The sequence below is a fragment of the Rutidosis leptorrhynchoides genome, chromosome 3 (genome assembly GCF_046630445.1).
Source record: "Rutidosis leptorrhynchoides isolate AG116_Rl617_1_P2 chromosome 3, CSIRO_AGI_Rlap_v1, whole genome shotgun sequence".
NCBI lineage: Eukaryota > Viridiplantae > Streptophyta > Magnoliopsida > Asterales > Asteraceae > Rutidosis > Rutidosis leptorrhynchoides.
Window position 1 is genome coordinate 464,227,214 of NC_092335.1, and position 13,790 is coordinate 464,241,003.

Below are 13,790 nucleotides of genomic sequence, written 5' to 3' on the forward strand. Positions count from 1 at the left end.
TTCTTTCGCCATTTGTATTTGGTTATATCCTTTGTATGCATCTAGGAAGCACTTAAACCTAAAACCAGCTAGCGACTCAACTTTCCAGTCTATCTCTGGCAGCGGATAATTGTCTTTGGGACAAGCTTTGTTGATATCTTTAAAATCGATTCAGAGCCGCCACATTCCATCGGACTTGGCCACCAGCACGAGGTTAGCCACCCATGTCTGATAGTTCACTTTGCGTAATATGTTAGCTTTCACCAGCTTATCCACTTCTCTGCGCAACCATTCACTTCTTTCGGGTGCCATTGGACGCTTCTTTTGTTTGATAGGGGTTAAATTGATGTTGGCACGGAGATAATGCTGTGCGATCTCTCGCGGTACTCCGGTCATATCGGCATCGCGCCAATAGAATACATCAGAATTGGAAATGAGGATATTCCTCAGCTTCTCTTTAGTTTCGTGTGTGAGGTTCCCCCTATCTTTACCTTTTGTTCCAGATATTTGGGATTAACTATAACCCACCAATCATTCGCGCCTTTTTCTTCGGGAGTAGCGCTTCCTCTATCAGTAACAGTTGCGCATAAGGCGTTCAGCGGCGTTGATTCAAGGGTGGTGACTCCTTGCTCCATCAGGAATCGAACCATCCCGTGGATTGTGGATGGTATAGCGCCAAATTTTTGAATGGAGGTTCTTCCTAGTATAGCATTGTATCTAGAATACGAGCGTACTACATAAAATTCTACGCTCTCAGTACGCTTTTTAAATTTGTCCTTGCTATCTCTCAGCTCCAACCTCAAGTCTAGAACTCTAATGGGCCACGCTGATTCTCCTGAAAACCCGGACAAGGCCGTGGTCGGAGGCTTGATGGTTCGTCTCATTGTTGTGGGCAACTGTCGGAAGAAATGCTCGTACATGATGTCAACACTACTGCCGTTGTCTATATGGAGGTGCTTCACGCCGTGACCTGACTCGGGAAAGTACCCGTGTACTACAATGGGCGCACAGGAAGTGTTAAAATGTTCAGAGGGAGGGGAACGATATCTCTGTCGTCTTCGAGCTTTCGCCAGTGCCGACTTTACGCTTAGTTCCTAGCTGCTGTCGGCAGTTGGCCATTGAATGCACTTATCTTTTCGTAACAGATTCCTTTATGGAAAAAATAAGTGAGTCGTGGACATATAGAGAAAAGATCAAATTTAAACCTTTTAACTTGTATGTCCCACGGATGGTGCCAAATGATCAAGCATAGAATAATCGGATCGGGTTCGGTCCATGCTTGACATCAATGAAGGGGGATTTAAGGGTCAATTGGGTTAAACTCTCCGGTCTGGAGTACCATGAATAACCCCTTGCGAGATGAGGATCTCAGCGAGGGTGGTTAAACATAGACCCACCATCGGCGGGTAATCCGGTTTGGAAGAGGAAGTGTATATGAGACAACCAGAAGGGTTTGTTATGCAAGGTCAAGAGCATAAGGTGTGCAAGTTGGTTAAATCATTGTACGGGCTGAAACAAGCTCCCAAGCAGTGGCATCAGAAGTTTGATGATGTGGTGTTGTCTAATGGTTTTGTACTAAATCAATCTGACAAATGTGTATATAGCAAATTCGATCAATCCGGAAAAGGTGTGATCATTTGCTTATACGTGAATGACATGTTGATCTTTGGTACTGACCAAGATCAAGTTGATAGAATAAAGGAGTTTTTATCTTCGAAGTTCTCCATGAAGGACATGGGAGTGGCGGATGTAATCCTAGGTATAAGGATTAAAAGGGATGATAGAGGTATCACGATCACACAATCTCATTATATTGAGAAGATTCTGAAACGGTTTAAGTGTGATCAATGTTCTCTCATGAATACTCTCGTTGATACAACTGTGAAGCTTATGCCCCATTCGAGTAAAGTTGTATCACAGCTTGAATACTCCCGAGCAATTGGATGTTTGATGTATGCTATGACAAGCACACGCCCCGATATTGCTTTCATAGTGGGAAAACTGAATAGGTTTACTAGTAATCAAATGCTACTCACTGGCGTGATGTGGTTAGAGTATTCAAATATTTAAAGGGTAAAATGGATTATGGTATCACTTATACTGGGTTCCCTTCAGTTTTAGAAGGATATTCGGATGCAAGTTGGATAACCAACGTCGAAGATCATTCATCTACGACTGGTTGGATATTCCTACTTGGAGGAGGTGCTATATCATGGGCTTCTAAGAAGCAAACATGCATTACAAATTCAACCATGGAGTCTGAATTTGTAGCTTTAGCTGCAGCTGGTGATATCGGCTAAAAAGTCACGTTTTCACCCCGATATTAAGGCCCAAAAATAAGAAAGATTCGAAATTTATCGGCAAAATACCCACTTTGTCAGTTAGAATTGAAGAACAATTAATTACGAAGACGGTGCAAAAAGAATCAAGAGAATCGGAGCTAAAACGAAGATTCTAGAGCGAAAACGGTGAAAGACAAGAAATCAAGTTACGATCCAGGAATTTCAGCTGACCAGGCAAGCCAAACGGCCTGCCAAACTGCCTGCCAAATGGCCTGCCAAATGGATTTCCTGGCTCACAAACGGCCTGCCAAACGTCCAGAATAAACGACCCCTGCAAACGGGCTGGTCTGACAAACGGCCCCTGGCAAATTTCTTGCTTATTTAAAGGGTATTTGTCATTCATTCCAACACACACATCAATTCACTTTTTTCTCTCTCTTGTACAATATTAGTCATACTTTCAAGGTCTTCGACTCCGTGCGAGAAACCTAGTACCCGGAGAAGAACGTCGAAGATTGTATTAGGAGCGGTCTGGAGTTTGAAGTTGTCACTTTTGTATTCGGAGCTCGTTTAATCTACTGGTACTTCTATCCTTTATCTTTATATAATGTCTTCTATCATTATGTTCTGTGATGTTGTTGCCATGATTAGCGAGTAGTTATCTTTAGTGTATGCTATGATGTAAGCAGTTATAATGCCGAAATAATGTTATGGTTTGTGTATGTTGTTGAAATGCTTTTCGATTATGCTTTAAACTCAATCGATTTTCCAACTAATAGAACGTAGTTATTGGCTCTGTTATTAGGAAGTCGTGAACCCCGATTCAGAGTACACTATATGTGTCACCCCTTGGTAAGAGAAGTCTATCGGATACAACGTAAGATCGACTGAGGCACACCGGTTGTAGTAAGTCTATCAAGCTTTGGATTCCGACTGAGGACTCTTTCGTAGTGAAACATCTGACTAGACTCATAGTACATTGTCGGTCCCAGACCATGCTAGTGTAGTCACCAAGCATATAAACTTCGTACGTGCATGCTGAAGCACAACGATTGTTGTAAGTTGTACCTCTGCTAAGTAAGGTCATGGAACACGGTCAGTATTGATTAGTACACTGCACCATAAGGCGGTTTCAAGCATTGCACCCCTCTTGAAGGATTGTTAGTTAATTAAGGAACTGTTTGTTTAAACACATAAAGGATTGGACCGTTAAGATAACCGAACGTATTCATGGAAGTCAACCTGACTTGGCCATGGTGTTCTTTAAGGTTGAACTCTTTTTAAGGGCTTAACTATCTTTTAAAACCAATCATTAACGAAAGCATTGAAACACATCACATCTCTCGGATATGGTAAACCCTGTATTCTATTATGCTTAAGAAAGTTTAGACCTTTGTGGAATGTTAATACGTCACCCAACCGAGTCGCTCAATTGGATGAGCCATCTGAACGTGTATGCCTGTAGTCAGACTGCACGGGCGTCGGGGGTAAGGGACGTTGCTGTCTATTCATAATCTTCAAGCCTTTCGCATTACCCTGTGACATGTCTTACGACAGGGACGTTTAGGACCAGTGTAATGAATACAAGGTCTCTGCCTATTCATGAGCCAGCATTCCATAATCTCGGCAGAATAACTGATGAAATCATAGTATGCACTTGCTTTAACCTTATCTGAATTACAAATTTTATCGCTTACTTTATCTGACTTATAAACTAGAAAATCCCAAAAATTAGGTAACCACTACTCCTTCATAAATATCTTAAGCTTTAATATAGGTTCGATTCTACTGATATCTTAAAAATACGACTCTAGGTCATACTTCCCTTACTCATAATAAGGAGTAGTACGATTTAAGCCCCGCTAAATATAAATTTAAAACAGTACCCCCCCTCTTGGTGGTTGATTCTGACGTGTTGCGACCTAACGACACCGCACAAATAAAACCGTCCGTTTCGGCCATATCAGCTGGTAAGGAAGCTGATTGGTTGAGAAATCTGATTTCATGAAATTCCTTTGTGGCCAAAGCTAATATCTCTTATTTCCATCTGTTGTGACAGTGAAGCTACTTTGGCTAAGGCTTATAGCAAAATGTACAATGGAAAGTCTAGACACCTTAGGTGTTAGACACATTATGTTTCACGAGCTGATTTCACATGGAGTGATATCCGTAAGTTTCGCTAGATCACAACAAAATTTAGCGGATCACTTGACTAAAGCATTAGCCCGAGACTTAGTGCGCAAGTCGGCTATTGGAGTGGGATTGAAGTTCACATAAATCTTCCAAAGTGAGACGCCCAATTCCCTTCTAGTAAACGCTAGAAGCTGAATTCAATGAGGTAAGCTTACTTTCTGAAGATTGAAACACATAAAATTCTGATCCCAAAGTATGTGTTTAGACCTGCAAGTTGAGTTAGGTTGAAGTTATTCTTCTTAATAGTTCTTTTGAAAAATTGCATATGCAGGTGCAAGATGTAAAAGGACTACCTATGTGAGCATGAAGTTTTGCCGCTTCAATGGAGCTTTGGACTTAGCTGCCAATATGTTCACTGAAGGATCAGGACACATGGCTTATAATAGTGTCAAGATTGTCTTAGGGATATGTAAGAAACTGATGTGTATATTATTTTATAGTTTTCATATGAATTGAAGGGTTCAATTCTTCGTGAACACCCTGATTTTCGAATTCTCGTAAATATTATACTAAGTGGAAATTTAATTTTTCATGAACATTTCCATTTATGCATTAGTTTGTTCAGTTTGTTTAGTTATTTTAGTAAACCAAGGATTGCACTAAAATGGGGGGGATTTGTTGGTGATTTTAGTGTCATCCAACATGCATTTTAGTTAGTTGCGATTTACTTGAATGCAGGTGTTAGCTAGCTATACTTAACAACGGATTCGAAGAGTGTGGAGTACACGCCCGAAAGAGTTGGCTGCTAACTGTCGCGCAAAATGCGGGGGTCAAGGGGTTGCGCCTCCTTGCGGGGTCAAAGGGGCAATCCAATAGTTATACCTTTTCGGTATAACAGTTTTTCCCGCCTAAAATGAAGGGATACATCCTTTCATTTGTCTAACTGTTTTACACAACAGATTTTGGACGTTTTATCATTCATTCTGCATTCATCAACAAACAGAAAACACACACATATTCTCTAACAATTTGATCAGTGATTTCATTGCCAAAAACACTTATTACGTTCTTGTCTTATCCATGTAAAGATTTCGTGCAACCAAGGCAATCGTAGGGTCGAAATACTTTATAGAGACAGTGATTACACGATTCAGGAACGAATACGGCAGTCAATTTATACCCGATTTCTAACAAAGCTCTACTTCGGTTAACAGTTTTCTTTGGGTATTGTCGAAATCTGAGTATAAAAGCTTCCAATCTGTTAAAAAAGGCGACATCAAATTATAACAGTAATAATATGAAATAGTGACAATAAAGGGACACCAGCATATTATAAGTCCATGAGGTCCTAAAAAAATTTTCATTACCAATTATATTTAAATGATACTTTAGTAGTAGTTTACCTTTAAAAAACTACAAATTCGAAAAATAAATGTGGTTTGAGTAGTTAAATTTGGTAGTGTTCTATACAATTCAAAAGGAAAAACTATAATTTTGAAAATATATAGGGTCCCGCAGTTAAATTTAGTGATGTCCTATACAATTTAAAAGATATTTTATGCTAAAAAAATTTAAAGTTGTGGTGTCTTGTGGCCCCACGGGTCAACACATAGATTCGCCCCTGGACACCGGCCGAGAATTTAACATGGAAATCCCCAATAGGATAAAACTCTGTACAATGAAAGAAACGTTTCACTAATAAGAGTAATAGGATTACAATTTTCATTAATTACAATATCTCTTTTAATTAGGAGACTAAACACTTACAAACTCTCTATTAATTCTTTTAGTATACAAGATTGGAGATTATTTGGGATATCTAAATGAGCTTCGCTTGAGCTCGATTTATACTACTTTGAGAATGGTTTAGTCTTGAACTAAATGGAGATAACATGGTTGGTGAGAGTAGGTAGATTTAAAAAGAGTCTTCTATCACAATTTACATCTTTTACTAGCTGCATTCTCCATCCACCACCCGTCCAATTTATGTATTTCAACACAATCTTGATTGACTAACTATAGATTTAAATTGCTTTGTTGATCACAAATTTAATATATACGTTGCTATGCATAGCTTGATGATTATGGACTAACGATATGTTGATCTTTAAAAAAAAAAAAAAGTTGATACAACAGTTGCTGAGCTTATACTTTGGATTGAGGATAGCATTCTGTTTAAAGTTTAAGGTCTGAAGCTGTACCAGAGAAAACTTGAAGTGTAAAACATTTTATAAAATTACTTAATTCACTGATTGACAGTTCACGATCACGAGCAACCGCTGTAAGCCGCCTAGTATTCGTGGACAATGCTTGAAAGATTGAGAGATCAATGAATATAAATTGTGAATATGATACTGCAGGGTATTAGTATTAGGTATACATGTTCTGTTTTATAGCAAATAAAAACCAATTTAGACCACCATTAACGCAACGTTATGGGTAGATTTTTGGAGCATCACGCCACCATCACCCCCACTATGCAATCTTCATGGGCTGGAAAATTACTAGGTGTGATCATAACTTTACAGAAGAAAAGAAGAGGCGTGATTTGTAATGGCCAATCAGAATTTAAAAAATGTTTTTATAATTTAATTAAATAAATAAAAATAATAAAATAATCTATCACACAACCATCACCACATACCACTGTAAACTCTATTACGACATCAAGTCATTACCTTTTGTCAAATCACGACTATAAACTACATCACTCCATCAACATTAATAAAGGTCTTATGGTAATATGACTTTTTCAAGTAATGAAGTTTCAATCTTCTTTTGGTTTAATAATCTTCTATAAAGAATTTATATTGCTAAAATGATGATGTAAGCAATTAGGTTAATTTGCTCATTATTAAGCCATCACATAACACGTGCATCACTAAAACAAGGGTCAATGATGTCATCCACTATGTAATTAATTTTTGAACTAATTACAATAAAAGCATGAAAGTGATAACATGTAAATATGACTTCAATCCTTCAATCCTTCAATCCTTCGTTTTTCCTTCAATCGTTTGCTACGCTTTTAGGTGTTTCGTGCCCTCAGTCCAAGTGGGGAAGATGGTTCAATTCCACGACCTGCGTTTTTAATTTGGTGAATTTCAATTGGGATTTCTTCATTTTGGGCCTCAGTTTTGGGCACCGGAGCCCAGTTTCAATGTGGGGTTTCAATTAAGCGTTCTTTATGCTTTTTGGGCTTCCTAAGCCCACTAAGGGGGATGGGCCTATTTTTGGGTTTTGTTTTCGCCCATTGAGTGTGCTTCTATGCTCGGTTTAGGTCGGGCTTAGTGTTTTCATTTTGATTTATTTTCCCGATGTTTTTCAATTAATGTCTTTTCTTTTGGGCTTACCAGCCTCTTGCAATGTAATATGTTGTATTTTCTTCATCGTTCAGATGAAGGTTTTAATAATATATTACTTTTTCGCCGTTAAAAAAAATGTAAATATGACTATTAAATAATAAAAAATTAAATTAAATAATAAAAAATTAAATTAAATAATAAATAACTTTCCAAATTAATAGGAGGCACAAATTTATTGTTATAAAATCACGACATTTTTTCACAATTTTTTCCCAATGTTTTCATCTCAGGAAAAAAATTTATCTTCAAACAGCAGGTATGTACAATAATATAATAATACTACTTAGTGGCGGAACTATGATTTTTTCACCAAGGGTAAAAAAAAAATTAAAACCGTAGCAATTTTTTTAGACAAAATATGGAGGTTTTGGGGAAAAAATTGAGGTTTTTTGGGCAAATTATAAAAGGTTTTTGGGCAAAACTTGAAGGTTTTTGAGCAAAATTTGAAGGTTTTTGGGGCAAAAGTTGGAGAATTTTGTGCAAAATTCAAAGGTTTTGGGGCAAAATATGTAGGTTTTGGGGCAAAAAAATCCATCGGGGACAAAGTCGAAAAACCCAAAATTTTAACACTGAAAAAAAATCCACTAGGGGTGGCGCTTCCTGCCCCCAACTTAATTTTGATTTTATATAAATATCTATAAGTTCTATTAAATCTCTAAAATGATAATGGCATAAATAAACATCTAATCATAAAAATAATTCAAAATAAAAAAGAAAAATTTTAAAACATCTTTGATGATGTCATTATTTTATATTAATTTAATTAAAAAAATATGAAATCTTTTATTAAAAAAATACTAATCTCTCCTAAATAAAAGCTAAATATAAATATAAATATGTACATGAAACATTAACTCTAATAAACACACGTAAATTTGTATACTAATATTGTAAATTTTGTGAGTTTTTTCTTCTCACATCGCGACTAATTGTAAATTTGTGAGTTTAATTATATGTTTTTCCTATATAGATTTATTAGTCGGAAGGTTCAAAGAGTCATTAAATTAAATGATTTTAATATTTACATTTACTTAATACCTAAAACATATGATTAAACTGTTTTGTTTAAACAAACTCGTGATTTCACGGGTCATTTCACTAGTTTTTGGTAGTTTCAAAAGTTTTCTTCTCTTGATCAGATCAAACATTTTGCTTCTAATAAATAAGACTCAAGACAAAACAGTATCTTCATTACTTAATTAATTTTTTGTTATCCTATGCAAGTAAACAAAATACAAATATTATTCATAGATAAACAATATTAAGTTCTAGTTGGAAATAAACAAGAGAAAACCTTGCTATCTATGTTAATGACGATTCTAACTAAGCTAAAAACAAACATTATAAACACCAGATTATAATTTGTTAATCACCAATCATAATTCATAGTTCATATTCATAAACTAATTATAAAATGGGTTCATTGTCTCTAGATTTAACCTCTTCTCATGCAGGAGAAACTATACTTGTTGTGATGGACGGGAACCGGGGTAAAGGAAGTCTCGATGCGTTAGAGTGGGCGATTAAATATATAGTTTGCCATAATGAAACCATTGTTGTTGTCGGAGTGTTGCCCGAAATTGGAAAGAAATCGAGTCTTCCTTGTTTACCGTTTCAGGTCGGATTCGGTACATCTGGTATCTGTAAGTGTTTTTGTTTATTGTATAAGTTCTTGGAATTCACTTGAATCAGTTTTTGAACTACTGTAGTCAGTAGTGCTTACTTGTTTGACTTTTTTAAAAACAAAAAAAGTCTATGTTTTCATTTTTGTTACTAACAACTCACGAGTTATTGTATCAGATATAAAACTCGAGTTCTCGAATCCCTCCGAAATGAAACCATCGGAACTCGAAAGAGAGATCAGTAGAAAAAAGAGGGAATACCAAGAATTTCTACAGCCCTGTTATGACCATTGTAAAGACAAAGAGGTGTGTATTCTTAAGTTCTGATTGTATACATCTACTAAAGAACAATTTCAACCCATATACTAATAATGGGCAGTTTGGGTAACCTATAAAAGGACTATAGTTTACATCAGCATGTTACAAAATACATTAAGTAATCATATTTACCATTCTTAAAGATGAAAAAATTCTACTATTTGATAGTGTATGCAGGTCTCCCGACTTGACCCAACCCGTTTTGACCCGCACTAAGAATTACGCATTTTGACTCCTGATAACCGTTACCCATTTTTCCACCTCTAAATTCACTAGATTTTAACAAAATATACCAATACAATTCTCTTCTTTCTTCCTGAAGGTGAAGTTCGATATAAGGCTAACTGCAGGGTTAGAATCCAAGAAAGTAGCTGTCGAAGAAGCAAAAAAACTTGATCCTCGATGGATTGTGTTAGATGGGTAATTAACTTTTTAGTTTATAAATATTTATGTTAATTATGACATTTGTTTTGATGGATTCGTTATTAAACCTCAGATACTTTAAGAAAGATAAAGAATACATACAAAAGCACGTCGACTGTCATCTGGCTTTGTTGAAGACAAAAGGCGTAGCAACCTTAATCCCATCAAAGATCACGGGTCCCGAGTGTGAAGAATGGCAAACCATTTGTAAGAAAATCGATGATCAACCGTTCACTACTTCCGATTTCGTAGATGAACCACATTTGCCGAACCAAACTCCATCTACTCCTTGTTCGTACCCGAGAACTTTTTCTTTAAATGAAGTTGAAAAAATTACAGATGGATTTAATAATATTGTGCTTAGAGATGATGATAAGGTAGTCTGCAGAGGTGTTGTTGGAGATATTCCTGTTATCGTTATGGGTCTACCTGCGGATAACCAGTCTGTTTCTGTACTTAAAATTGCTACTCGTGCTCGGCATACGAATATTTTGAGCCTAATTGGTTACTGTTACGTTGATGATTCAATCTTTTTTCTCTGTGAATCTCCCAGAAATACACTTGAAGCTTGTTTGCTGTGTAAGTATTTATCTGAGTCCTGATTATATGTTGCAAAATGGCATGGCAGACTGGCACCCACGGGTCGTGGTTGCGGATCCACTAGATCCATCACCCGTACCTGCGGTTTTTTTGTCAATCCATTAGTCCGTGGATCTTCTTTGTTGTGTTTATTTTTAAATCCATGCCCGTATCTGCGGATATCCACGGGTCATGGGTTACCCGCAGATCTTATGTAATCCCTTTTTTTTTTCTTTTTTCGAAAAGCGAGGATTATATTAAAACTCGAGGGGCTAATAAGGGAGCCCAACCCATGTACACAATACAAGAAACAGGACCACTTATGTAAGCACTGTGGCTTCGACTAACCATGCGAAGTTGTGAAGATCTTATGTAATCCCTAGAAATGGGTGAGTTTTGCAACAGGTCCAAACTGGTGATTTTTTTCGTACTGAAACAGGTCTAGTTGACCCATAACCGTTTTTAATCAAATTTTGATAGTTAAGGGTTGTATTATTGTATGGATCTTAAGCAATAATCATAACTAAGCTGATCAACTTAATTCATCTCATATGAGCTCTTTTTGACAAACTTTGCTGCACTAGCTTTTGTACAAATATTATACTAGGGCATCAATATCCAATGTTATTTTTGCTTCCGTTCAACCTATTAGAATTTAAACACAACCCAAGTAGATTGACCCATAAGAAATAAATAGCTGTAACTGCAGCCTACTTATGTACACAATTCACAATGAGATTGTGGGTCCCATTGCTGACATAGGATGGTAACTTTTGCAGGTAATAAGGAAGCAATGAATCTTTCGTGGAATTCACGTTGGGGTATTGCTATTGAGATTGGTGAAGCGGTTCGTTACCTTCATGAGGAATTTGTAGATGGATCCATTGTTAATCTGTCTCTTTCTTCATTTACCGTTTCACTTTCTTTCAGTTCTTCAGCCAAGGTGACATCAACTTATTTACATGTCCATGTTTGTGTTTTGCTGTTTCTTACTGCTAGGGGTAAAAAAAAGGCGGGTTCTGTAAAATTTGATTACAAAAATTGTATGATAAATGTTTTTTTTTTTCTTTTGCAAAACAAACATTTACAATATTTCATGAATCAAAATGGTAGTTTTCTTTATAGCTACTTTTTTTTATTCATTTATCTGTTATGGATAAAGCATAACCCAAATTGACCCTTTCACAACTAATCACTTGAAAATTGCCATGACTAACTTGGTTTATAATGGTGAGTTCGAAGCTTTGCATCTATAAGAAAACAGTAAAGCAAGTGAAGCTGGATGATGCTCCTTTGAACGAACTCCACTTAACGAAGTATAATTTCATTTTCAAACAAAATAAATTATTGACTTCTCTTTCAAATAATGCTTTGGAGAACAACTAATGTCATCTGCATTTTCAGGGACTCGAAAGGCACAAATATCGGTATGAATGAGCAACTTAGAGCCGATATAAAAAATTATGGGGTACTCTTGTTGGAGCTTATATCAGGACAGAGTAGCCGATTGTTTGAAAAAGAAGGTCAATGTCTCGCTGATTGGGTAAGGATGTTGATCTATATCATTAGAGGTCGCAATTTGACCCATTTACTTACACATGGGTGCAACGGGTCGAAACTAGCCCAATATGTATTTTCATATTTACATTTACATTTAATTTTCAGTTAGATTAAAATTCAAAAGTACAACCTTTACAAATCTTTATAAAAGGTTTGACAAGAATTGGGCCGGGTCAACTTGGCCCGTTACAACCTGTTTTGACCCTTACAAGTAAGTTACCCCTAACTGTTTTCAACCTAGTAAGTAGTAACCATCATGTTTGAATTTAGGCACTGCCATTTCTAGAGAAGAATATACTAAGCCCGTTGTTGGATCCACGATTAGTTGACACGAGTGATCCTGGAGTGGCAAATATGGCACGTGCGGCGTTGGCTTGTCTCAAGAACGACCGGACCCAGAATCTTACTATCAGTAAGGTATGGTCTCCTTGTGATCTCCAAATGCACATCATGTTTTAAATATGGTTACAAAATTACATTTGAAATAATAATTAGCATTTTAAGTATGGTTACAAAAATTATATTGGTTAATTATATACTATTAGGATATTTGGTATATGAAAGTTCAAACTTTTAACATGTTTTATTTATTTATTTTTTATTTGTTTCTGAACTACAAATTAGGATACAACTAGGCCAAATGCATGTTTTTTTTTTTTTTTTTTTTTTTTTTTTTTTTTTTTTTTTTTTTTTTTTTTTTTTTTTTTATTTACTTTCGACCCAGTTAACCTGTTTTATTTTGTAGCTAATTCTTTTAATTTACTAATTGAAAAGTTAAAATATAAAATGAATCCACTTATTCGTAAGTAAAAGAGTTAAGATAATCATATATGTGTTATATAATGCATTTTACTTTTTATCCATACTCAAAGATCATAACTATATCTGCAGGTGTTGGCAATTGTACGCGGTAATCAGTGATCAGAAAATGGTCTTTGTTTTTGCGGAGTTATGGCTATTAAACTGAGATCGATTTTGCAATGGCAACGGGCAGTTCATGTTACTTTAATATGTATAATATGTATATTACTCAAGAGAAGTTATACAATGCTTCAAACTTTGGTGTTTGAGGTTTTGGAAAGAAAAATATGAACTACTTGTATAAATAAAAATTTGAGTATGTAATTAAAAGCTGTTATTTCGGATCTACATTTTACTTATTTTCTCTATATATGTTTTTTGTACACTAATGCTAGAAAGATATTACAAATAAATTGATTCATACACTAACATTATTGTAATGTATACTTGTATTACATTCTTTAATTGTTGTACATTAGACGAAAATGTATGAATCAACTTCTATATATCGTGTACATCAGGTCTAACTCTAATATCGTTGTAGTGTAATCTTATCTAGTTCATTCCTATGAGTTTCGTAAAATTGAAGTGGATTGTTCATGTATCTGCATTTTACCCACATTTTAACTCATGTGTCTAGTAGAACCTCATTGAGATGCATTGCTTGCATCTGCCATTTGACTTCATGAATATTCGAAAAAGAGCAAAGTTAATTAGACCCTGAACTG

General features: G+C 35.8%; 2 protein-coding genes across 2 annotated transcripts; one reads left to right on the plus strand and one right to left on the minus strand.

Annotated features, from left to right (window-relative positions):
• Positions 1-425: 425 nt before the first annotated feature.
• LOC139901625 (uncharacterized) lies at positions 426-863 on the minus strand. The gene has a single exon (XM_071884317.1). The coding sequence runs from the start codon at positions 861-863 to the stop codon at positions 426-428; it is 438 nt and encodes a 145-aa protein (XP_071740418.1).
• An 8,310-nt stretch (positions 864-9,173) lies between these two features.
• LOC139901626 (serine/threonine-protein kinase-like protein At3g51990) lies at positions 9,174-13,272 on the plus strand. Its single transcript, XM_071884319.1, has 9 exons — positions 9,174-9,402; positions 9,560-9,687; positions 10,022-10,119; positions 10,196-10,701; positions 11,481-11,722; positions 11,944-12,017; positions 12,106-12,244; positions 12,532-12,678; positions 13,153-13,272. The coding sequence occupies exons 1-9, from the start codon at positions 9,174-9,176 to the stop codon at positions 13,180-13,182; spliced, it is 1,593 nt and encodes a 530-aa protein (XP_071740420.1). The 3' UTR covers positions 13,183-13,272.
• The last annotated feature ends 518 nt before the right edge of the window (positions 13,273-13,790 follow it).